Source organism: Petromyzon marinus, chromosome 3 (genome assembly GCF_048934315.1).
Source record: "Petromyzon marinus isolate PM22_M1 ecotype Great Lakes invasive population chromosome 3, UKy_Petmar_22M1.pri1.0, whole genome shotgun sequence".
NCBI lineage: Eukaryota > Metazoa > Chordata > Hyperoartia > Petromyzontiformes > Petromyzontidae > Petromyzon > Petromyzon marinus.
In genome coordinates, this window is record NC_133669.1 from 2,522,071 (window position 1) to 2,548,002 (window position 25,932).

A 25,932-nucleotide genomic window follows, 5' to 3' on the forward strand; every position below is an offset into this window, starting at 1 on the left:
GTATTCACTGTGATAATAATCACCAGATTACAATTCCATGTTGGCAGCAAAATGTAACTGAGGCTGTTTTTAGCCTTTGGTACTCAAATGTTATTATACCCCTCACCCATCCATTCTGGAAACTATAAGCCTTTATGTACGTGTCATTTAAGGATCTAAATCCAAGTTGGTAGCAACAGCATAGTTTAGTAATGTCTATTATAAAAGGAACCGTTCATAATTTAACAAATTATTGTTGATGTTATGTTAGCAGTGGTGCACCAGCGCAACAAAGAAACTCAACTCATTCGTCAGTAAGACCGTGGCCTTAATAGAGAATATATAATAGGTTTAGGACCATGGCCTTCCATCATAACACGTATTATGCTACGCTGAAGGGCCTTGTAATCAGACACTAAAGTACAAACTTTACCCCCGTGCACCAGTGATAGACGACAACGCTAACAAGCAACACGTGCGACTTTAAATGTCACGGGTCCTTGTGCGCAAGGCGCTTGCACAAGCATGCCACTGTATCAGACGGAGATGAGCTGCCAGTGAAGCGAAGCAGTGGAGACAGAGCAATGTACGTGTCTCATCTTCTTGCTGGAGAAAGATTAGCGGAGTGAACCCGCGCCCTTATAACAACGAAAGTAGTCCGAGTTAACCCACTTTGAATCGTTATGTTAATATCAATGAGGAGCTCACGCTGGGTCTGCGGTCAATGTTGAAGTGTCTGTGCTGCTGGTAACTTGCATTCCCGAGTTGTGAAAGAGCGTTGCTTTTACTCATTGTTTCGACGTTTGTGGAAATACTTTTGTGTTTTGTTGTACCCACAGGATCCGATCAATGAACAGAATTTTGACACCTACGTGACAAAGCTGACAGACGTATACAGCAACCAGGAGCACTACCATAACCCGGAAAACAAAAACCTCTTGGATAGCATCAAGCAGGCCGTGAAAGGTATCCAAGTTTAATGCCGATAGAATGAAGAAAGAAGGCCCATTTCTGCATTAATGTCTGAAAGTGTTCTCATTCTTTTCCTTCGAAAAAAAAAGTTCCTAAAATGTGTGACTTTTACAGCACTTTGATTCACTGTATGATGTAAGACCTGTTTATAAAATCCTAGGTATTGGATGGCCCTGCTGCTGGCTTTTAAAATGTCATCATTTAATGGCTTTTATATTGCTTGCACATTGGCAGCTAGTGTGTTCAATTATAAAAAAAACATTCACGTATTATAAACACACTGAAAAAAATGCAGAAATATATGAGTTCTCGTGGGTTTTAAATGACGTACTTAGAGGTGAGGTCGCGATATGTACTGATGCACAATAATGATGATGATGTATCACAAATATTTGTGAAGCAAGGTACCTATCTAACAGTGAATTTTATTAAAAGATAATCATTCCAGCCATTTTTGCTGCATTACATAATTTTTAAAGTTATCTAGTATTTTGTTAGCTCTGCAATGGTGAATTTTAAGGGTGACGTTGTACTTGTTATTTAAGTTTAATAGAATGCTATTTTTTAGAATGGGAGTATTTTACATTGCTATTTGTAATATTGCTTAGCAATTGACATTTCTGAAAGCTACATTTGTGGATAATGTAAAAATGTAAGGTGATGGCACTTAAATGTGAATTTTGTTCCTGTAAAATTGTGAAAATAACTGAATATATTGATTACAAATGAGTGTATCGCACTACCTTGACAAACATATAACAGCATGGCGCTTATATGCTTTAGTCATCTGTGTTACGATAATCCTGTTTCATACCAGGATCTTATTTTGTAGTCGGGGTTTCTCTCCTTGTACCTGCTGCTCACGTACGGCATCCTGTTTGGCTTCACGAGCAGAATGGCACGGTCTTTCCGGCCCGCTTCGATCGATATGTTATCTGCAAGACAGAATTGTAGAAATATGGACAATATAGTACGTGTTACTTTTACATCTTATGTTAATTTTTAACACGTTTGAATCGATGAAAAATTAGATATTTTTACACATTACATTGTATAAAACGTAACTCACTCTATTGTCTATGTTTCCAAACGGTTTGTGCACCATTAAACAAATCTCGTTATCTGTGCAATCAGATAAGACATGCCACTTGCTTAATTTGAAAATATTCACATGTTTTCTATGTATGGTAATGTTGCAAATCAAATTACAAAATGACTGAAAATCCCCAGAATTTTTTTTTTAAATATAATTGAACATTTTATACTTTTTATGTTTCAAATGACATTTTATTGAGTGGCAGCCTCCGCCGTCGATGTCACGGAAAGGTAATATTTTCTGTGAAGTGTTTTTCTCTCGAGCTCGCGTATAGGAAGTGATTGCAAGTTCACAGTGACGTTGGTTCGGTTGAGGGAACATTTGGCTGTGCCTGGGTCTGACAAGCGGGCACGGCGTCTGCATCGTCAGTGCATTCCGGACGTGTTGTAGCCGAATCGTTTGGGCCGTCGTGGACCAAAGGCGAGGCAGTGAGAGTAATTAGCACGTTTAATGCGAGTTAAGCACACGCGCCAATAACCGATCCCGACGATCGATCCGTTCGTTCAGAATTTTCGCTACCCCACTTCTCCGCGAAAGGACCCACGCGTACAGCCACGAAACTGGGCCCCGCTAATTCCGTATTATTCTGTATTATGCCATGAAGTCATCCACAACTGAGGGTTATATTCGGGAGCCTCTTACAACATTATTTATATTTCTGATGTATTGGAACCAGAGCAATGATATCTACATTGAAGTACAGTATGTTGTTTATAAAAACAATTGTAAGTAGTTTTTGGAAAAGAATGACATTGGCACTAAGGTAGGATGTGTTAAGCACTTTATTTTCCCACGATGCCTGAACGGCTCCTTCGGTATGACTCCCGTTTTTGCTCGATGATTTTACTAATCCCCTCCCATCCCCGGAACCTATCTTGCTGCTTGCTACCGCTTTTTATCTATAGCACACTTTGTCAAAGTGCTCTGTGTGGTGCTTGTCCCGTGCCTTGACCCGTTTCGTAGTTTGCTTTTTCAATGTGTGCGCTGCCCCCCCTCCTCTCCTACCCCACCTCCCCCCCCCCCAGATTTTGAACTGTCTCCCACCACACCGCCCCCACTTACTCTCCAGCCCCCCTCTCCTGTACCCCCCCCCGTCCCCTTACTCTCACCACTACCCACCCTGACACCTAAACCACACGATTAAACAGAGTATTCCATATACGTAGTTGATGACAAATGTAGTACAGTTGTAATATCCTTGCATGTACAGTATATGTGTTTTGCAAGGACAAGTTGTACAATGCACCCATAGCATCAGATTCACATCCAGGAGGAGTTTAAAAAAAATTACTTAAAAGTACTTAAAAAAAACTTCCTCAGGCATTTTGGTATTTGTATGAAGACATGTTGGTAATAACCAACAAAAATATGAATATAGGTGTAAAAACAATTGCTGCAAGCAACAAAATGAAATAGTTTACCAGAATACCTCTCCTCTTTGGATTTATATGTGAATTATAATGGCCGTTAATAGAAACAGGACACATTTTCAGAATCCATATTTTACTTTTTTGGTTATCTGTATATATAATGCAGGGTTATTGAACCCTTATTTTGATTCTGCTTAAGCAATACCTGTAGCATGCCTGATTTGTTTGAAGTAAAAGTGAATGTGCTTTGTTTATTCTGCATCAGCCTTGAAGCACAAGTTTATGCATAGGCCCAATTTTCCTTGCTTATAAGATGAAAAACAAAATGCATTTTGGTATGTTAATAGGCTTAAGACGAAGCTGTAAAACTGTACATTCTCAATTAATTTCCAAAAAATAGATTTATCATTTTTGGGTTTTCCATTTGTAATTACGTTTTAAAAAAGTACGGTACTGTGATATTTTGTGAAGACATAATTTATTGTTGGGTGAAAAAAAAGTTTATTTTTTTGGTAATAAGTGCTGTAACATATATGTTACATTCCTATTCCATCAGAATATGTGGATTATAACAGAAACTGGACCATATTTATTGAAAATTGAGTAGGGATATAAAATCCTTACACTTGATAAACAGTTTGATTCTAATGTTGACAAATGCACTTGTTCATGTCGCATTTAGTGTCGTTCATAATGTTTGCTGTAGCTGTTAAGTTAAGCAGCCAAATGTCAATATCAGTGGATTGTGATAAATTTAATAAAGTCACTCGAAGGCACTATCGTATGTGGTTGCGTACATGTTATACATTGTTCAACATGCATGGCTGATGGTGTATGTAAAATCTTACGCCAATCGTGTGGGTGCGTGCGGGAGCGGTGGCGCAGTGGTTAGCGCGCTGGTTAAGACTGCGGGGTGTAACGACGTCACGGATATGCGCCGTCTGCTTCACCAAGTGCACGTCACACATCCCTTGACATCATTCAAGACGAGTCGGTCCTTGTGTGTGCCCGCGTCATCGGCACGCTTGGACCATTTTCTTTCGCCATAAGGGAGAAGACGGTTCAATGTTGCCGAACCTAATGCTCAATTGGGATTACTGGTAGCGACGTTGCTTCCCACTCGCAGACTTTACCCGCGTGTGAACCGTAGCGTCTTCAGGGACATCCCTGCATTATAGGAATTGCGCGGATACCAAAATGTGCTAAATCTTGCTAAAGCCTTACATGGCTGAACTAATGATGGGAGGCTGATAAATGTCTGGGTGCACCAAAAACGGCTGGCTCCCGAACGGTTAACCGTGTTATTTATGCCATTGATCTGGTTATCGATACCGTTTCCCAGGAGTTAGAAATAAATTAAGCTCAGCGAGTTAATTACATCGCTTCAACAATCGCACGTTGTGTAATGTCTTTAGCCCCAGTAAAACAGCGATCTTAAGACAAACGCAGGCGCATTTGCTACCCACAAAAAGCCTCATCGGTCTTCCTTCAATGAATGCCTGCGCCAAATGAAGTTGGGACTCTCCGCGGACAGACGGATTCTCTGGATTCAGCGGCTCGTCGGATATCACAGAGTCCTGCGGGATGGGATGTGGAGAATGTTGGGGCTCCAACAGTCATCCGTAATTAGATGTAGAGGATTTGTCCGGCCCAGATTATATTGGCTGTGCAGACTCGATCGGAGCCTTAAGAGCAGTGGTTCTTAACCTTTACTGTAGGCTTACACTCACTTGGTTCTCAATCGTAAAAAAAAAAATGTGTAGTGTTAATAAATACTTAGGTTTGATGAAACAAGTAATTTGTACTTACGTGCCCTTGCTTCATTCGTGTTTCGATTATTTACCTTCTAACAAAAATCTGGCACGTCTCGCACCCCCAGAAAGGGCATCTCACACCCCACGTGGTGCCTGCACCCCCAGGTCAAGAACCACTGCTTTAGAGGATTTAAGCCCCCTATCGTGGGTACTTTGGTCTACTCTTCCACGCTGGCCCGACGCCCTGGGAGCTGTGGGAGCATTCACACTTTACCCCACCACACGCGGCCTGTCGGTCGAATAACTGTGGCTCAGGAACGTGCGGTCCGAGTAGCCAGGGGATGCACAGCCTCACCTGGCATACCCCAATGAAAAATGGCTGTTACCAAAAGTTAAAAATAATCAGATAAAAATTAAGATTTTTTTCCCCCAATGATCTGTGTTACGTCATTTCTGTATGATTCCAATAATTTTTAGAGTCAAAATCGCCAAATTTGCGTCTCTCCACTGCAAATTTGGCAAATGCAGCGGAGAGACGAGAGAGCGAGGAGGCAGCTCCAAGCTCAGCAGCCTCCCCGCTGATTGGCGCAAGCCCTCAGACACTGGATGGAGCCGCGGGCAACAAGCGAGTGCCTGTTACTATCTCCCTAATGACCGGAATCATACAGAAATAATTACATTTATAACACAGAGCAGTGGAAAAAATCTTTGATTTTATTTTATATATTTTTTTTTACTTTTCGTCACAGCTTTTTTCATTGGTGTGTGACAGGTGAGGCTGTGCCTCCCCCTGAACCGCACGTCCCTGCACTGTGGCTGTACCAATTAATACTGCCACGTGGACAGAGGCGGAGTGCGGAGGGTTAAGAATCTTGCCCCATTGTTTAAACGGCCGATTCGGGACATCAAAATCCAACCAGGATCTGTGCTCGCCATATCCTGCACGGCAGCGTGGAGGATATGGCTCCTCCGGAAACACAATTCGATAAAAAAATGATATTGGACAACCATGGCAAGGATGAGCAGGGCATCTAATCATTAAGGAGGAGAATACTGTGCGAATGCGAGTGCACTTTACGCATTAAGAAGACAAGCCGAGGACATTAAACAGCTGCAGGTCGGAGAACAATAACCAATGGGCAAACATAATGAAAATCATAGACAATGAGATAATGAGATGATCTCGGCGCACACAGAGATATCGTTTTAACCCAGCTCACACCTGCGGAAGGGTGCAGCGGTGGGCCGAGTGGTGATTACTGCACTATGGCTGAGTTCTATTCCTGGCCACGGCTAACATCAGTGGCGAGTGATAGCTGAACCGGCTCTGTCCCCCTGCCCCCTCCACCCACCTTCACCAACCTGCAATGACCAGCGTGGTGAAGTATGGTTCAACAATCCCCATGACAGACGTAGTATGGGGAGGCCTTCATACCCAAAAGTGGTTTGACAAAGGGGTGGAATTTATGTTTGTAACTAATATTTAATAATAATACTCGTGAATATACAAAAAAAGTGTCATTTAATATAAAATAACACAATCCAGCTATTCATCTTGTGAGAACGTTGGCTTATTGTGGAAGAGATCTGCATTGGCTTTTTTATTGCAGTACGAGTCCCTAGGAGGGCACATGGGCTGCTGGGTTAAAGCACAATGGGGTTTGCCTGCAGCTTGCCATGCTGGAAGACATGCTGGGGTGACAACGCTGATGAAATGTCCATGTAACCAAACCAAGTGAAGGCGGTCAATTCTCGTGATGAACATACGCATTATTTATGAACAAGTGTTCGATTAAATTTTGATTTAAAGCTTTCGTGACTGCAGGGATTAATGTTCTTGGTTCTTTCGGTAAAGTCACGTAGAATGGAAACAATAAAATAATACAAATATAAAACAATAAAATTCTCTTCTACGTGACTTTACCGAAAGAACCAAGAATAAGTGTTCGATTAATGACGGAGTCTGGTTTGTGTGAATTACTACGGTTCACCACAAAGGTTATCAAATCATTGGAAAATGTAGTTTAAGAGTTGAAGAAAATTTTGAATTTTATGTAGCACACTTTAATACGATATTTCATGATACGGGAATACGTTCCACACCCAGACTAAAGTGCCATAGTCATCATCACGATACATGGGCAGATAGCCATAAGGTGTCCACTGAACATTTCGTCATTTGTTTCCACTAATCGTATCCTGCCTTCCAAATGGGAAATATCACCGCGAGGGTAAAACACTGGGGTGGAAAGGTTCAGAAAGGCTATCCAATATCCTCCACTGTCGTGCCGTCGTGAGCTAATATTACCCATTGAGTGCAGCAGAAATATTCTGTTTAGCAAAAAACAAAGTATTTCGCGGTTTATTTCACATTTACAGTATACAAATATGAAACACATCTCAAGAAGCTGGATGATTATAATCAATAGTTAGGGCTGCTGTCTGCCATAAGCCCTTGGCGCATGATTTGTTCATGCGTATATTACTGAGGATGCATCCAGGTTGCGTGTGGTTTTGTGGGAGCCGTGGCATAGCGATTTAGACCCTGCCGACCCGACCTGGTTTTGGCTCCCGGCCATGCACATCAGTAGAAAAGTTGTATCCGCGCCAGTACTGGGCTTTCCTGAAATCAACTATTGTCTCGTGCGAACATCAGCAATGTGAAGACAAAGTCACTGAGCATTTTGTTTCGTATCACTGGGCCACAGCAGCCTTAGTGAGTGCTCACTCACCATACTTGGCCACGTATTCTGTTTGACACAGGTAGACAGGAATCTGGATTTTGTGCGTGGTTTACCGAGCCAATTGTTAAAACGAACAATTGTTGTTAAGATACGGTATTTCTGTTTTTTTATGCTGCTGGCAATGGGACTAAGCAAGCTCTTGATTAGCTTTTTTTTTTTAGTCCCTCAATGAATCCCACTTTCCAAACGTTGAGGATTAGATTATGATACTGAATGCTTAGGTTGCACAGTTCAGGTCTATTGGGACCTCATAGTGGCAGGAATGATCACAACTTGAAAGATATGCACACAAACATGATAACATATATCCTGGCTTATTCACTCACGACAATTGCACAGGAATCTTACGCGCAGAAACATTAAACGATTATCGCTCATTAGCCACTGGCAAATCTTCTCACCTGTAATGCCAATTGTACGTATGCACGTATGTAAAAATGTATGCCCTTATTCTACAGACTAATAAAGTGTGAGCCAACACGTGCGCTTGCATGTTTTGCTGACCATGATTGCAAATGCTGCACAGCCGAATACGCCGACGGAATCACGGTTATCACGCGCACCCTCCATCCTCTGCCGGTGGGGAGCGAAATCGCGATGGTGCGTGTCTCTTCGAGAGCCAAATTGAGAGCGCACGGAAATGTTAAGAAGTTTACTCGTGTCATTCACCACCCACCACGAACTGATACCACGTATTAAAATGAAAAGGTGCCGTGGCCACGGCGTGGAATATAAATTGGACAAGATGGTTACGTTCTACTCGAGTTGAGGCTAGCAGCTCATTAGCCCACATTCCACGGGGGAAGTCAAGCAGGACGACCGTCTTCTGCAGCCATAAGAAAGGTAAATCATTGCATTCAAAATGATCAAACACTTTTGTTAGTTTATTATTTAGCCGACATTATTATACGTCGTAATTTAAAGGTGTATGTGATTAATGCCGACAGCGAGGTATGTAATACCTTTCAAATAAAGATTATAAAATATAAGGCGTGAAAACGTTATTCATTTGTCCATGTGGTACATTTAACAAAAACATTTCGTTAGATGCGTTCAACGAGAAACAATTATTATCGCAAGGATCACAACCTGAAGATTTCCATTCTTGGACCTCTCACCGACTCGGAATATATTTTTATAGATTTAGTGCGCTGTACCGTTTCATAGAAAACTCAAACTACGCAACAACACAGCGCTGCTTGCGATTTTTGTACAACCATACTGTCAAAACTTAATTAGATTTAGATTTTCGAAATCACGTTTGTTAGTCAGATATATTATTTTTGTAAAGGATTATAAGCGAGTAGTCTTGATTAGATGGATATCATATTCTTAGCTTTTTCGGTAAAGTCACGTTGAAGAGAAACAACAAAATAACGTGACTTTACCGAAAAAGCTAAGAATATGAATTACTGCAGTCACGAAAGCTTTAAATCAAAATTTAGATGGATATCGTTTGAGGCCTGGTCTCAACATTTTCTGGGCATCTGTGAAACTAAACGATATCTGTGCAGAAGAGCTACATAGCTCATCGGATTCCTCCAATATAAATAAATATTCTGAGGATGCAGAATGAATCAACATCCATCAACCTTTTCTTTCACTCTTGTGTGTTGGAGGTGGCTAGCGCCTAAAATGTCCCCCACCCCACCCCACCCCCTTCTATGCCTGCTTTAGATCACTTTGCGCAATCTCCAATTCGCTTTCAGCTATGGGGCTTTTCAGGCTGCACTCTTTGCTGAAATGTCTCCTCCTGGTGACGATGGCAAGAGGCCACCAGCACGTGGCGTGGGATGCTCACCGCTATCGGCAGGCCACCACCAGCGACTTGGTGGGGCACAGCGAGAGCTTTGTCCAACTGCCGAGCCTCGGGGCCAGAAGGAGCGTCCAGGGATGGCAGGCGCCCTTGGAGGCGAGGGTGGCACAGCTTTTCTTAGAGAAGGAAAGCTACACAAGTAGGTTCGCGTCTCTTGCTCTCTGCGAAGCTGCACGTAATCAGGTGTTTGGTTGCAGTTGTTATGACTTCGAGAATCTCAGTGACACATGGGGCGAGATCCTTTTCCCCACTCCCACCCACCTCCATCACTTGCCGCTCACGATTCATGATTTATGAGCACGATCCACGCCTGCACCGGGGCTGCCCGACTCGGTGGTTTGAAGATGCTGAGCACGAGTTCGCGGTTGCGCTGTACGGGCTCGCCCCCCCCCCCCCCTTGTTTTCGGGTCGTACCGATGTTCGACGTTTCGCTCCACGTGCTGGGAGTTTCTCCAGCAACTGAATTCAGTTCCTGAAGAATAGTCATCACATCGGAGAGATTAAAAAAAATGTGCACTGATTTGAGAGACATTTGCTCCGTTTTCGTTGCGATTTTTGGCACATTTTGTGTGTTTATAATACTCGTGGAACAGAGATCAGAGCTCTGAGGTGGCACCGTTGACATCCTGAGCTGGACTTATTTGTCCAACTGCCCGTAATAGAATGAGGTTCTCAGTGCGGTGAGCTTAGAGACTCAGTTGGATTTACATTTGATTCGGATGAATTTCAGATTTAAGAATTTAAAAAATAACCGGCTGACTATCGTGCCACTTAGCAGGGCAGATGGGGGGGGGGTACTACTGCCCCCTAATGTGGAGAAATTGTCAATTTAATTGATAAATATTTATTTCCACGGACCATAATCTAGCACATAATTGATGCACTGCTTACGAGAGTTCCGAATGTATTATTTTGCCTCATGACATCCCGATTGCTTTCGACGATGGCCCAATCAGAACGGTCGTGGTTTTTTTTTTCACAAGGAACTCGGAAGGTACACAAATTCATATTTGGTTCGCTCTCTTAAGGCCAAGTTATTCCTCTCGGTCATCTGAAGCTGAAGATCAGGAGTGTCAGTTGCTCGCATGTAACATTAAAGTGGATCATGATCTCTCGCTTTTATTTGAATATTAACCGTCGGCGGTTCCGATGCGCGATTGTGAGTCTTTGGGTTTCACCAGCACGGGGCACCCACAGCATCAAGAATGCCTTGTTGCTGCTGCAGTGGCAGGGACACGAATTACTCGGCTCGTCTCCCACACGACATTCTCAGAAACCCAGCTTCGTCTGCAAATGGGAACGCTGCATTTGCTTGTCCCCTTGATCTCCGCAGATATCAACGCTTTAAAACTATCTTAGGAAGCAGAATTCCGCCTTTTTTTGTTTTAACAAACGATTACCTTGTTTTTTTGTTGTTGCGAAAGGTAACCAGACTACCATTGGTGTATGCTTGGGTTATTTGTAAACCAGTGGTAATAATCAATGGAGATGTCTAAACACATTGAGCAGCGTGTGATCTATGATATTTACGCTGTGCTGTGGAAGTCCCGTGCGAGATGAATAGAGCATACTGCGGGTAAGACTGCTGGAGTGAGATAATAAATTATTGATTGACAGAAGAAAAAGTATTGGAGACAAACCCCGAAGCCTGAGGGACAGCAGGGTTTATAGCCGTGTCCAAGTGATGCATGCCCACGGTAACACTGTAGATATTGATCCGATAGTGAGAAAGTAAAAAATGCAAGCTTGCAGCTGAAGACAAACCACATATTGAGTGATAATTTACTACAGAAACGGTACAATTCCAAACCAGCGTAACAGCATTATATATATATCAAGCACAATTTTCGCGGTTATTTACATAATGTTGTCATTCTAGAAGGGGAGTCACGTGCACTGGCATGTAAACATTTACGCGTGGCTGATGAGAATTCGTGTAGGTCATTCAGCTGGGCCAAGGAGACGACGAGGAGATGCGTTCGTTATCCGTCAATACGGCACCATCATGGGGCCTTTTGGGCAGTATCAAAGTAGGGAAATTAAGAATAGGTGTAACCCTTACTGGCAATAAAACAGGAGGTTTTAAGATGCTCAAACACAAAATATAAACCTTTTTGCAAGGAATCAAGTCTACATTAACCACACGTACTTGTGGTGAACATGTAAATAAAACATGCTCTGATAATATATGCCTTATTTAAGGCTGTCCCTAGTGCAGGCCAGTCAGTTTCAAAGACAAAGCATATACAGGGGCTCCTCTACTTACCAACGAGTTAGGTTCCAGAAGTCTGTTCGTAAGTCGATTTGTTCGTAAGTCCAACTTTACTCCTGTCCATTCCAAACATGTACGGCATGTACACTAAACACGGAGAATTGCTTTAAAAGTTGCGTAATCTCCTGTAGATGTAGATGCCACTGGTTCTTCACGTTCTACAGATGTAGATGCCACCACCGCCATCTATTGCGCAGCAGTTGAACTTACGACTCTCGATCCGAATAGGCAACTGGGCATACAGACAGGTTTGTTCGTATCTCTAAAAGTTTGTAAGTCGAATGTTCGGAAGTAGGGGAGTCCCTTATTGCATAATATGGTACCAAATTTTGATTTAAAGCTTTCGTGACTGCAGGGATTCGTATTCTTGGTTCTTTCGGTATAGTCACGTAGAAGGGAAACAATCAAGAAAATTTGAAATTTTCAAAATTTGAAATTTTCTTTTGGAATTTTCAACATTTGAAATGTTCTTGCTGTGGTTTTCACACCTGATGATTGCTTGTGTTGCAGTCGAAACGCCGTGAGAATTGTATTGTTTTATATTTGTATTATTGTATTGTTTCCCTTCTACGTGACTTAACCGAAACAACCAAGAATAATATGGTAGCATATTCTTAGTTTTTTCGGTAAAGTCACGTTGAAGAGAAACAACAAAATAACAAAATATATATAAAACAATAAAAAAAATTCTCACGACGTTTCGACCATAACTCAAACGGTCATCATCAGGTCGAAACGTCGTGAGAATTTTTTTTTATTGTTTTATATATATTTTGTTATTTTGTTGTTTCTCTTCAACGTGACTTTACCGAAAAAACTAAGAATATGAATTACTGCAGTCACGAAAGCTTTAAATCAAAATATGGTAGCAGTTTACATTTTACCCTGCGCATCAGCCCTTGCGTCACCTCCACTGTCCTATTCGGGTCTATTCATGTGCCATGAAAAATGGACCATTGCCCGAAACGTCGCATATTATATTTTCCCTTTTAAGGCGGCAGTGTTGTTGACGAACGTGTTCAGTCGTTGTGACGCGGATGGGGGGTTAATGCTGCTTAACGTTACGTTGCGATTACAATTTGAGTATTCTTAGCTCTTTCGGTAAAGTCACGTTGAAGGGAAACAATAAAATATTAAAATATATATAAAACAATAAAAATTCTCACGACGTTTCGACCATAACACAAACGGTCGTCATCAGGTATGTCGGTTTGCATTAATTTTATTGTTTTATATATATTTTATTATTTTATTGTTTCCCTTCAACGTGACTTTACCGAAAGAGCTAAGAATATGAATTACTGCAGTCACGAAAGCTTTAAATCAAAAAATACAATTTGAGTACTTGTAAATGTTGTGGGTTTTACTCTCCAACACACCGGTGTGCTGAACTAGTAACTAATTGGCATGTTTTGTTTACGTGACCACCCTTACTAATTGGCAGTGTCGGGTGGTGGCGGGTTTAATGACACATTTAACTAGTGATGCCCTTCATGGCTCTCTATCCGCTCCTCTCCATCCCTCTCACCGCCTCTTGCCCATTCTCGGCTCTCGCTGTCCCCCAATGTTCGCGCTCTCTCTCTCATCACTCCCCCAATCTTCTTCTTCTTCTGCCTTCTCTCGTGCCTTGCACATCGAGCCACCACGAACGTCGTCGTTAAACACCGCGGCGTTGCGTCCAGAGCCATCGATACGCCGCCTATTGCCTGGTGGGAGCGATGCATTTCAAGGATGCGGAGTTGTGCAGCGCCGAACACGCCACGAGTCGCATCCGCTGCGCTCTTGCGTTTACCGAATTAAATCAGCGATGCTTAAATATAAGCATATATGACACAAATATCCCCGGCCTTAACTTAGGGTTGATGTGAATTGGGCATCGCAAGGACAAAGCCATTTAGGTCCCACCTTCGTCCCATCGTGATACATTTATCTGCGAGTTTCTGACGGGCAGGTCTGACTCCATTCACCGAAGTGTTATGCGGGGCCAATTACCTGAAAATAGAGCCCTAGAGGCGGTGTATTTGGCCACGTAAATTGCTCCGCCATGCATTTAACAGCCCGTGGGTCTCGAATCGTCGCCAGCCAGGGTGCATCGTGGCTGCAGCTTGACTGGCACCTCGCGTGAAATTGACACAGTTGGCTCACGATATTCTTTGGACGCCGACTAAGTGAGAATGGCATGCGAGCATCTTGCATGCGAGAGGCGCTGCAGTATTCACAAACAGTATTACGCGTTGTGGGGGGTAGGGGGGTTGTTTTGTTTGGTGCAACAATTACACGGTCAAGAATAAAGTCGTTTGCGTGTTGCTCAACGTAATTGTTGATAACGAAGACGACGCAGGCTCTATTGAGGTGTTGAGTGTTTTCGGTTGTTTGTTTGCAGGAGCATCACTTCCCGCTGAATGCAGCAAGCACTTTCGCCGGCTGTATTACAACACCAGGGACTGCATGACACCAGCGTGTACGTAAGGAAGTCTGCACCCAGCCTCGTTCGTACAATTGGGAACAAACAAAAACCGAGTAAACGTGCTATTGATTGTTTTGAACTACGTTGGTATTGTAGACATGGTTGGGAACGTATTATATATATTAAATGAGACAATGTAATATATTACTTTAGTGTTATTCCGATGGAGTGACTCAGAACCAACCCATGGCGATTTAAACACAAAACCACTTTGACTTTTCATATAAACGATTCTCTGGCTGAATGCCATTGGTCACAAGGGGCCGTCCATAAATGACGTCACGCACTGGGGGGGGGGGGGGGTCAGACATTTGTGACGATATGTGACGAAGGGGGAGGGTTGAGAAATCTGACGTCACATCATAATTCGCAACTTTAAATATAGACAATACGTTCTACTTAATTGAATAGACTTTTTAATACATATTTTCTCCTACATCAGAGTGCAGCGCCACATTAAATACGCACTACAATGACAATAGTTTAAAGCGATTTGAAGCATGTTTTATATTTTTTGGGGGGGGGGGGGGGGCAGAGCTTTGTGACGTCGTATTTGACGGGGGGGGTCTGATTTTTTGTGACGCCGTGTAACTAGGGGGGGGGGGTCAAACATCGTCTAAAATCGCGTGACGTCATTTATGGACGGCCCCCAACACTCGACTCATAGCTGGAAGGCTCTGAGTTTAAATACCAGTGGAGGTTTCCATTCGTGGTGACATCCCTTTGGGGATTCCATGCAGCGAGTACAAATTTGTTGGAAGTCAAGTGGTCATCCCAGGGAGAGAGTCTCTCTGCCACACTGGATGGTACCGAATAAGCCATGATTGGGCCCAAGGACCAAGCCTCAAATAGTGCAGGTGGGGTTGTAGTTGGTGGCAGATTTTGATTAAATAATAACAAGTTTCATGAACAATTGTAATATGCAGTATTCAGAATCCTCCTGTCCATCACCAAAATGTGCCATAAATGCACACACGTTATTTCCGTGTTTCCGCTTGTTGCTCAAGATAACTTTTAAATGACTCTCAATTTGTGTTCTTTGCACGACCCCGATTTTAGATTACAAGCGTTGTGCGAGACTTCTCACGCGACTTGCGATGAGTCCACACTGCCTGGCGCGCTGACCGCTCGAACCGTCACACACTCACAACACTGCCCACGTGTGCTGCCGTGGTATGACATTTGCTGCGATGTTTGCTCCTTAATGTGCTTTAATATATTGGTGAACATTAAACAAACATTAAAGATCATAGCAACAAATATTATCATATGGTTGCTGCTGCTGCATGTTTCCGAGGCCCACGCCTCTACCCCAAATATTGCGTATGCTTTCGTTTCACTTTTAACCAAACGCATAAGTTCGATTTTCGGAAAAATGCATAAAATAGATTTCAATGGCAACTGTTTTGAATTTCTAGGGCGCAAGTTTTTTTGTTTTGTTACACATCAATTACAACCACCACAACTGTAAACGTCGGAGTGTCGTAATTGTAAGCTGTGCCGGTGGGATTCTCTTTGGTCGCCATCGGGGAATTCTCTCTGCCAACAGCCTACTTGCTGCTCCTCTCACTTTGGCAGGTCTACCGAGATCTCTATAATCCGATGCTTTCCCTTATATCAGAAAGCGTCTCAAAATGAAGAGCACAACAGCAGACCTCACGCGGCCACCTGTGCAACAAAATAAATGGGCTCGAGATAATTGCTTTGTGATTTTTTTTGTCGCACAAGTAAAACATGCGTGCGTGTAAACGTATGATTATTCCACTGTATAAATGCCACAGTACAGTACTTTGTAATACACTGCTGTTATTTCCGTATTGCCAAGTTAGTGTGCGATTATATATCTTTACTCATAAACATGTTCACGCTCCAATCAACAAAGCGTCTGTGTGGTGATTGTGTGAAGTGAGGTATGTTATACGGGGCCTTTTTACCAGTAAAAAGACTACATTTTAATAGACCACCCTACATTTGGCTTCCTCTGTTACGGTATTTAGTTTTAGCCATGAGTTATTCTTCTTCTTGGCGATGTTTCCTGCCTAAGCCAACTTAATCTTTCCAAGTTCCCCAGTTAACTACACCACGCCATTTTCTTGCAGCACAAGGGACAATGTTGACCCGCCATCTTGGAAATACCCAGACTGCTTTGCAAGTTTTCAGTTGAAATAATTTTATTCAGCATATTGTAGTAAAATATGCATTTTGATTTAGGCTTATTATAAGCAAATGTTATGACAGTTTGTTCATATATGAATGTACCAAGTGTTTTTTAAGCAATAAAGATAGGATTCCCAGTGGGGTAAGAGATTTTTGCACTGGAAGCCATGGACAACTTAAGCTGCTGCAAACCACGTGTTTAAAGTGCAGGGGAGCATATGAAGGTGTTTACATTGGGTTATCCGCAAGGTAGATGCTGTGTTAAAAAAACTAAAATAGCATCCCTATTCTGCCCCACACTGACAAGCTTGCACATGTAGTTATGGATTGTTTTAAATGCAAATGTTACATGTAATAAAGTCGGGTGTGTTCTTTTACATTGGCTTCCATTGTTCTGGAGGTTTGGCCATCGTCCCTTCTCGTGATGTGGACTGCCCAAGCTCACTTAACTTTCTATTATGGACACAGCTTAACCAATTTAACCAAAAAAGTTTCACCAGAAAACAATGCATATCCATGGACTCGGTAAAACTTTGCAACATAATTAAATATGTAAATCAAATCATTTGAAAGCACAGATTTACATATTTGTTGTTTCCGTTAAATTACGTAGAGCAAGGAAATGTGTGTGTGTGCGTGTGTGTGCGTGTGGTGTTGCTGCTGGTGCAACTCTAAGCCACGGAGCTGAGAAAGGCCTTGCAGCAGCGTAAACATTGCTGGTACACTTCCTCAAACCCTTCATCTCCACCCTGAGAGAAAGACAAAGAATGATCAGCCTTTATAGTTCACAACAACGCTGACACTTTGCATTATTTATTTGCAAAATGATAGCCATTTTTTCATTTTTGGTAAATATCACGTGGTTAAGTTCACCGTTAAAACTCTTGCAAGAATCCATTACTATGCATTTATCGTGATCAATGAGCCGCACAAACATAAGTAACACGTAAAAAAAATTCATTTCACGTAATTAGCCATAAAACACTGCGATAGACAGTATAATTAAAAGTTAGGTAAACATGTGCCTCGGTATCATCTCCTAACACTTTTATGCGGCAAAAAGAACAACATAGGTGATGCTTGGAATGTATTTAAAGCAAATAAGACCACCCAATGAGAGGAAGCGTGCGGGTGGAGGAGTGTGGGGGGCGAGGGTGGAGAGAGACGAGGGAGACGAGGGAGGGTGCGAGAACCATCACGGGGAGAGTGAAGGATCAGGCGAGGACGGGTTCACACAATCGCGAATCTCACTCTCACCCACAGTTAAAAATAAACGTGCTGTGCATGCGCACTTGCTCCCGTGTGTGGTCATCGAAAGCATGGATAGCCGCGTCTACGCGTAGCATGGAGTCGATGAAACCAGTCAACATTCCCATTTTTTTACCGCAATATATACACCAACAGGACATTTTGTGCATCTTTTGTTCACATTACATGATGCTTTGAGAAACCAGTGATACAGCACAATGCATTTCGTTTACGTTTCTTATCTTATGGAGATTTCGTGGCGCCGCGTGCTGCCTAACAACAACACATCACTCGTTGACACCACGCATTCACAACTTACATAGTAGGGGTCCTTGATGATGAGTTGCTTCTGAGGGTCAAACTTCCCCAACAAATCTATGCTGGCCTTGCAGTTGCTCACGTTCTTAGCAGCTCGCTGCAGATCTCTGTTAAAAAAGAACACATACTGTCATCAATTTGAAGTGTACCTCTTCCCACCCCTAAATACTACCAATACACTGTTATCCAAATGCCAAACATTTACACAATGTATGGTTGTCGTTATCAAATATGCTATTCAACAAGCAAGAATATATTCAACAACTTCAGACATTAAACAAATAATGCTGCAACGTTCAAACAATGCATCTTTTTCAAACCTTTATTTTCATTTATACTGAGTGAATTACCGTAAAGCACTTTCAAAACTGAGCAATAATACACAAGTAATATAATATGCTATCATCTGAGAGCATACAAAGGGCCATTTCACAATAACTGAATTGTGGACTTGAGCTGCGTCCATGAGCTATTTTTTCTGCACACACGTGATTAATAATTCTTAAGCCCTAGGAGAGGCCAAATTTAAACAATCCCAAAAATATTTTGTAGTTTTGTGCAGTTGTTTGTGAACATGCTAAGACAACCTTTGGTTATGGCTGTCTATTCAAAAAAAAATTCCAGGGAAGTCTGAGCCACCAAGCATCTATAAACAAGACATTCGGGTGCTATTTTGCAATATGTACGAATGCTGTTAATGCCAGTGACTGCAGCAACAGTGAGCTCCCTCAAGAGGCTAAGACAACTGTCGGTGACCAAGTGGCAGGGGGGGGGGGGATCGACTCTCATGAGCAGAAGAGAGTAAAAGTTAAAATGCCTCTGGATATAAACAAAACATTGAGCGCACATGTGCGAAATCAATATTTCACAGTTTCGCACCAAGACAAAGATCCCCTGTATAGCCTTCACCGGAACGTAGGGGCAAGTGCTCTTAGCAAAGCACCTATGAAGGCAGGCATAGGTGCTCGCTATGAGGAGGTGGGGCGCCCAGCACCATGGCCGGCCTGCCTTTATCTTCCCAGTGGAGTTGTTTTACACATCGCATCAGGTACTCATTTGAGGCTGAGTCGACATAGCGGAAGCAGGGAGAAGCACAACATCTTGGAGTCCAGATTTGTTTAAACGAACCTGAGATTGCTTTCGTCCATACAAAATATGTAATCAAATGTTTTGAAGTCATCCTTGGTTATCTAAAACAGACACACAAAAATATGCATTAGTTCATCATCAAACACCTGTAAAAAAACAGTTCACTGTCAGTAATGTACTCCCAATTAACTTTATTTACAAACAAGGTACCTGCAGAGAGAGTCTAACAAATAATGAAATCACAGAACATACCAGAATTTTTTTGTCGTTTCAATCACCGCCTATAAACCTGAAGGTGTGATCGTCTGTCTCAAAAATGGAGATCGCTGTGTGATATTTAAACTGTGAAGGGTGAGGAACGAGAAGGGAAGAAATAATTGAGTATGAAGTGGCATGAGTGGGAGTAGTAGCAAGAGGGGGAAGTGCTTCAGACATCACATCTTGTTATAAAATGGCACACCTGACAATTTAAATGTAATATCTAAGATGTAACGCATTTGAATATGCTATGACTATACGTACGAACCAAACAAGGAACAAAATCCATGCAGTAACATTTCCCAACTTATTATGAGATGTAAATCAAGTACTGTAATTCGAAAGCTGAGAAGTAAATACATATTTTGGATGTAAATCTTTCAAGATGCCTCAATGTCATGGCAAAAAGTACGCTGTTCTCCACAATCATGTGACCTAATGATTACAGTTTGAATGTTTTGCAATATATTTTGATTATGCTTATGGTTACTTATATATCATTTGTAAATAACTTAAGTTAATGTTAAACATTCAGGTATTCTCCCAAGCTCCTAACTTAAAGTTTGGATTTAAATGACTTTGTTTTTATCTACACATGTTTTTGTATGCTTGGAACCCTGAATTTGTATCTTATCATTCAAACTTTCCCCAAGCGTTGGAAGCAATATTCGCCTCAGTAGATTCTGTAAAATAATTTAATGAACTGATTTTCTCAAACTATGTTCTAGTTTACCATGTTGGCCTTAAAAACCCCCATATTATTGAGACTTGACACGAACATTTATTCAAAGCATGCTTTAAATTTGCACACGTTTCATTTTACACATTCGTTACGGAAAAGTAACTTTTGCCTTTAGTGCCATTTCACATGCAACATTTTCCTAAGAGTGTTTGATATAGTTAATAGACAACGATTGAGATGACCAACTTAATTCAAGGACATCGTGGCACCAAGCCCCTTGTTTCGCACCTGTCGGGCGTGGTGGTTGACATTTACATCGTGCTTACTCAAGCAGGCAAGGGCTCGAGAGTCAGGGGAGCTTCCAATGTTCCAGTCACTTGTTGCGGCACTGTCTATCCTCCACTGCAGGATGGTCGTTAGAGGTGGGGGGAGAGTGGGTGGAGAGAGATAGAGCGGACCACACACAGATAGTTCACAGTGAGTTGATGGGACATGGGAGGCTTTACCTCTCGAGCAATGTGCTTTGTGGATAGCTTGTGCTTTCTTAGGCAGGCTTGTGAGCGATAGTCTGCTGGGCTCCCCGCTTCATGCCCGTAGGTCCCAGCACTGTCAATATGCCACTGCATAATAAGTACCACGTGAGGTGGAAATAGAAAATTACAGAAAAATGTGTAAAGCCACAAATATACAAGCCTTCCTTTTACAACCACCGCATGAACTGGCATAATTTTTATTTTAAACATTGCACACCTCACTTAAGGTGTTATGAATGGCATATTCATCTTGAATGCAGATGACAGTGCAGGACAATACAAGAAGTTGACAAGGTTAACACTGATTTTTCCCTTAAAAAACGTCGACGTTGTGCTTTTTAAAATCAATTCATTTGCTTGGATTGGCTTCAATAAATCTGGGGAGGGGAAACCAAAAGCAGTGTTTGTGGTGGATATGGGATAAGGCAGAAGTGCTGACAGTAACAATAAACCCCTTAACTCATGTTTCATTACGTTTGTCTCTTGAAACCCTAAGAATGCTTTGGCTGCCACTGTCATCCACCTCAAATTGGGTCGTTAAATTCATAATAAAGTATTAAAGCTTTCGTGACTGCATAAAATTACTCATTGGTTTTTTCGGTAAAGTCACGTATGTAGAAATACAATAAAATTATATTAAAACAAAAAACAATCACGACGTTTCGATCACAACGCAAGCTATCTTCATCAGGTGTCAAGAACAAATCACGGAGGTAAATACAACAAAAAGATGAGAGACGAGAATTCAACAAACCTGAAAAAACATTATGTGAAGCACATCCAGTCAGGCCAACAACACAGTTAGACGCTTCCTGGCGGACCACGAATTTCAGAAGTGTTAAATTTCGTGTTCAACCTTTGGATTGCACATACCAGCATAGATAGAATGAAAAATACGAGGTACACGGTCAGTAGAAATACATATACAAGTCCACCAAGAGGTCTTTCCTCCCTCCTTACCTCTTGGTGGACTTGTATATGTATTTCTACTGACCGTGTACCTCGTATATGAACGTATAGAAATATCCAAAGTAACAACCACATGTTCAGGTTTATTAATTGAGAATAGAAGATAACTTCTGCAGTGTTAATGGTCAGCACCCCGGACTCAAACGGTGCTCAAGCTCGCTGGTTCTCCTCCATCTCCCGGCAACGACAGTTAAAACGACGTGGCATGTTTAATACATTCCCGCCGTGCCTGAACCCCCCCCTCCCTCGAAGTAGAATAGGTACACCATAGTTTAACACGTAGGAGGCTTTCGCGACCAATATCATCCATAAGAGGTTTTTGGGGATAGATCGCGTAAATATATGTGTCGTTAAAACCCGCCACCACCCGACACAGCCAACTAATAAGGTTTGTCACGTAAACAGAACGTGGCCAATTCGTCACTAGTACAGCACACCGGTGTGTTGGAGAGCCAAGTCACAGCATTTACAATCTGTGTACGACGTTTCGCCAGATGAAGCTAGTTGTAATTACTAGTTGGCTGTGTCGGGTGGTGGCGGGTTTCAACAACACATTAATATCTTGACTTAAAGCTTTCGTGATTGCAGGAACTAATATTCTTTGGGTCCTTCGGTAAAGCCACGTAGATAGAAAAAAAAATCACGTTTCGATAGCAACACAAGCAATCGTCATCAGGTGAAAAAATGATGACGATTGCTTATGTTGCGATCGAAACGTTGTGAAAAATTTTTTCTATCTACGTGGCTTTACCGAAAGACCCCAAAAATAAGACGCATTTATATATATATTTAAGCGATCTAACCCACAAATCCAATATTATGGAGGTACACCATAGTTAATTGGCACATCGCACGGTATGGGCTAAAGTGTGGGTATGCCCACCTACTCCAGGTGTGGTCAGAAGCACGGAGTGGATACAAGACTCCCTGGAGCTTCCTCTACTGGAGGCTCTTCCACCAGCAGTGCAGGAGATCTTATGAGCAACATGTCCTGCTCAAGCCCACTCACTTGCTTTGATTTCGTTAACAGTCAATGATGTCTCTTAACTTGCACATGCTTTCTTGAATTTTAATTCTAAGCACGCATATCTCCATGCTTTTTTGGCACGGTGTTCGACTTTTGTTCAATATTCCTTATGTATGTGATCCATGTCATAGCAGATAACATACGCAGATTCTAAACAATTTTATAAATATCGTGGCATGTTGCTTTATATTCAGTTTGGTTTCCCAAAAAAGCTCTCCATCCTACTGCCGTCCACCTATTAATTTCACAATTACTGTCATCAGGAGGCACCTACGATAGATAATGACATTAAGGAAACATACCTGGTCGGCAATCCCTTGCTCTGTTACCATCTTGCGGAACACGGCTTCCGCAATAGGTGAGCGACAGATGTTACCTTCAGTGAAAGCACAACGGTTGCCATTAACATTGGGATACACTTGAGCAATTTTGCAGTGTTATTATGCTCTATTAAAAACCACAACGCAGTGCGATACCACATTCTTTTGGTCTTTCGGTAAAGTCACGTAGATCATCTACGCGACTTTCCAGAAAGACCCAAAGAATATGAATTCCTGCAGTCACGAAAGCTTTAAGTGAAGATTCAGTGCGATAAGGGGCCATGAATGTTTATACGGCACTGGAAGGGTGGTATGCTGCAAGGGTGTGCACAAGTTTGGCGTGCCTGATGCGGCAGAGACTATTACCCGGTATCAAATCACACAAATCTACAGTCGACTTTAATAACTGTGCAACACGAGTTATAATAATTCAGAAGTGGCAAAAGCAATGTTTTAAAAACTATTTTTTATTCTCAAAATGATGATGCAGGTTACATTATTTTAATGTCACCTATATGCTGCTATGTTGTCCCCAACCCGGTTTGGCGATTGTAAAGGTCGTGACGAACATTAATCGCCCACGCCCGTCAGGAGCCTGCCCACGTGCAGCACGAACGTGGCTCACTCACTGCCACGAGAGGCAGGCGGCCATGCACACAGCTGGCCACTTATGACACCAAAGACCCCACGTGTAGCCTTAATAGGCTGTTGGGCCAAGCGCTGTTTGCGAGCGCCTATTAAGGTCGGCACGATACACGTGGCCAGCAACCACGCCCGGCCGCCTTTGTCTCCCCAGTGGCGATGTTTACACTCCGCAACCAGGTACTCATTTGAGGCTGAGTCGACCTAGGGGAGGCCCAGGACCGGTTTAGATAATCGTCACTGGGAATCGAACCCGCGTCGCCAGGTTCGCAGCGCTAACCACTACACGACCGCTCCCCACACCGATGACACCACAGGCACTCACCACATCCTGCCGTTAGGCTTGTGTATACGATGTTGATTGTGTGCATGTACGGTGCGAACTTCTTTCGCGCCGTACGGAGGTGCGGGTGCCACGACCGCTTGGAACTGAGCTCTTCCAGCTCGCGAACAACAATGAGCAACTGTGCTCCACTCCACCATTCACACTCCTCCATCAACCACCTCAGACAACTCCCTCACTCCTCCATCGTCTCACTCCTTCCATCACTCCTCCATCGCCACACTCCTCCCTCACTCTCTCACTCCTCCATCACTCCTCTCTCACTCCTCCCACACTCCTCCATCAACCACCTCAGACAACTCCCTCACTCCTCCATCACTCCCCCCTCACCACACTCCTCCATCACTCCTCCCTCACTCCCCCCTCACCACACTCCTCCCTCACTCCTCCCTCACTCCCCCCTCGCCACACTCCTCCCGTCACCCCGGGGCTCGGGCAGCAGCGACAAGAGGCGCGCAGGAGCCAGCCTGGAGGAGCAACCCGCCCGGCGCGCCATTAACAGAGGGCGAGCTGCCTCTGGGGCTCCCCTCGCCAGCCACAACTACAGCGGGGGCAGCGGGCGTGGTGGTGGTGGAGACGCGCGGTGTAGGGCGAGGACAGTGTAAAAGCGAGCGCCGTGTACGCGGGCCCCCCCCACCACGGAGTTGTTCCTCCTCCTCATCATCCTCCTCCTCCACTCTTCCTCACCGAGGCAGACGAAGAGCGCGGACGAAGAAGCCATGACGGGGCAGCATCCACGGGCGATCCAGAATCGAAGAGAGCGATACCAGCACGGCACGAATCGATTCCTCAGCGCGTCTTGCTTACGTTGAAAACGCAGCAGAAATGACGCGCTTCCCCCCCCCTTCTCTCCCCACAAAAAGGCCGGGCGGCCGTATGGGATGATGGGCGCAGTCGCGGCGGCGTTCATTATTCACGAACGCCATGCGCCGTCCACGCGCGATTCCAAACGAGTTTCGCGACCGGAAAGTTATCTGATTGGAATCGATGACCAGTTGTGCAACCTGGCGCGGCGGTGGTAGGGACTGCATCGATTACTCCGAACGAATCGATTCGCGGTGTGTGCAATGGGTGAATGTAATTTGTATATATTTTTATTTTTTATTATTGCGGCCCGCAGGCGAAACCGAAGTTGAGAAGTAATTTAGTTTCAGCAGGGGAGAAGAACTCGAGAGAGGGAGACGAGTATTAATCTCACGAGAAACAAAATAAACGTGTGTTTTTTTATCTGACCAGGTAAGGGCCCCACCGAGCTACGTGGATCTCTTTTTCAGAAGCGACTTATCACAAATTATAACTAAGGGGCCGCCCATAAATGACGTCACGCACCTAGGGGGGTGGGGTCAGACATTTGTGACGTATGACGAGGGGGGGGGGTTTGAGAAACGTGACGTCACATCAAAATGCGCAACTTTAAATATAGACAAACACGTGGTTTTCACACCTGATGATGATTGCTTGTGTTGCAGTGGAAACGTGAGAATTGTATTGTTTTATATCTTTATTATTTTATTGTTTCCCTTCTACGTGACTTTACCTAAAGAACCAAGAATATAAACACGTTCTACTTAAATTTCTATTTAAAGCTTTCGTGACTGCAAGGATTCATCTTCTTTGGTTCTTTCGGTAAAGTCACGTAGAATGAGAATAAAATAATAAATTGATAAAATAACACAATAATATTCTCACGACGTTTCGGCCACAACACAAGCGGCCTTCATCAGGTGAAGGGACGAGACTGTCTGGTAGGACAGCGCTGGAGTGCTGTCATGAGAATATTATTGTTATTTTATTTCATCAATTTATTATTTTATTCTCATTCTACGTGACTTTACCGAAAGAACCAAAGAAGACGTTCTACTTAATTAAACAGACT

General features: G+C 43.1%; 3 protein-coding genes across 28 annotated transcripts in view; 2 read left to right on the forward strand and 1 right to left on the reverse strand.

The window, feature by feature from the left end:
* LOC116951355 (myelin transcription factor 1-like) overlaps positions 1–4,193 on the forward strand; it is a 291,238-nt gene extending 287,045 nt beyond the window's left edge. For all 23 annotated transcript variants that reach the window (XM_032970058.2, XM_032969992.2, XM_032970041.2 and 20 more), the window contains one exon: positions 819–4,193. In XM_032970058.2, coding sequence (XP_032825949.1) covers positions 819–832 — 14 coding nt within the window. In that variant the 3' untranslated portion in view covers positions 833–4,193. The remainder of the gene's footprint in view (positions 1–818) is intronic.
* A 97-nt stretch (positions 4,194–4,290) lies between these two features.
* On the forward strand, positions 4,291–17,371 carry LOC116951473 (ALK and LTK ligand 1-like). Of its 3 annotated transcripts, none has more exons than XM_076072451.1 (4): positions 4,291–8,758; positions 9,593–9,870; positions 14,387–14,464; positions 15,530–17,371. In XM_076072451.1, exons 2-4 carry the CDS (start codon positions 9,627–9,629, stop codon positions 15,592–15,594), a joined length of 387 nt encoding a protein of 128 aa, XP_075928566.1. In that variant the 5' UTR covers positions 4,291–8,758; positions 9,593–9,626; the 3' UTR covers positions 15,595–17,371. The 3 variants fall into 3 exon arrangements, 2 of the variants coding, with proteins under 2 accessions (XP_075928566.1, XP_075928568.1); XM_076072453.1 differs by having other exon boundaries at positions 9,625–9,870; XR_004404246.2 differs by lacking the exons at positions 4,291–8,758; positions 9,593–9,870 and adding an exon at positions 13,653–14,171.
* Positions 16,833–24,898, reverse strand: ACP1 (acid phosphatase 1). 2 transcript variants are annotated; one of them, XM_032970084.2, is made up of 6 exons: positions 24,744–24,898; positions 23,054–23,127; positions 20,511–20,624; positions 19,322–19,383; positions 18,195–18,300; positions 16,833–17,376 (listed from the first exon to the last, which is right to left on the reverse strand). In XM_032970084.2, the coding sequence occupies exons 1-6, from the start codon at positions 24,775–24,777 to the stop codon at positions 17,299–17,301; spliced, it is 468 nt and encodes a 155-aa protein (XP_032825975.1). In that variant the 5' UTR covers positions 24,778–24,898; the 3' UTR covers positions 16,833–17,298. The 2 variants fall into 2 exon arrangements, with proteins under 2 accessions (XP_032825975.1, XP_032825983.1); XM_032970092.2 differs by lacking the exon at positions 20,511–20,624 and adding an exon at positions 20,729–20,842.
* Between the last annotated feature and the right edge of the window lie 1,034 nt (positions 24,899–25,932).

What these genes read in the sequence shown, in the direction of transcription:
- LOC116951473 (XM_076072451.1), top strand. Translation starts at nt 9,627, where the DNA reads ATGGGGCTTTTCAGGCTGCACTCTTTGCTGAAATGTCTCCTCCTGGTG. An exon ending in AGAGAAGGAAAGCTACACAA is followed by an intron (nt 9,871 to 14,386) that starts GTAGGTTCGCGT and finishes GTTTGTTTGCAG; the next exon opens with GAGCATCACTTCCCGCTGAA. An exon ending in GGACTGCATGACACCAGCGT is followed by an intron (nt 14,465 to 15,529) that starts GTACGTAAGGAA and finishes CCCCGATTTTAG; the next exon opens with ATTACAAGCGTTGTGCGAGA.
- ACP1 (XM_032970084.2), bottom strand. Translation starts at nt 24,777, where the DNA reads ATGGCTTCTTCGTCCGCGCTCTTCGTCTGCCTCG. An exon ending in TCAACCACCACGCCCGACAG is followed by an intron (nt 19,384 to 20,510) that starts GTGCGAAACAAG and finishes TGTCTGTTTTAG; the next exon opens with ATAACCAAGGATGACTTCAA. An exon ending in ATGGACGAAAGCAATCTCAG is followed by an intron (nt 18,301 to 19,321) that starts GTTCGTTTAAAC and finishes CTTTTTTAACAG; the next exon opens with AGATCTGCAGCGAGCTGCTA.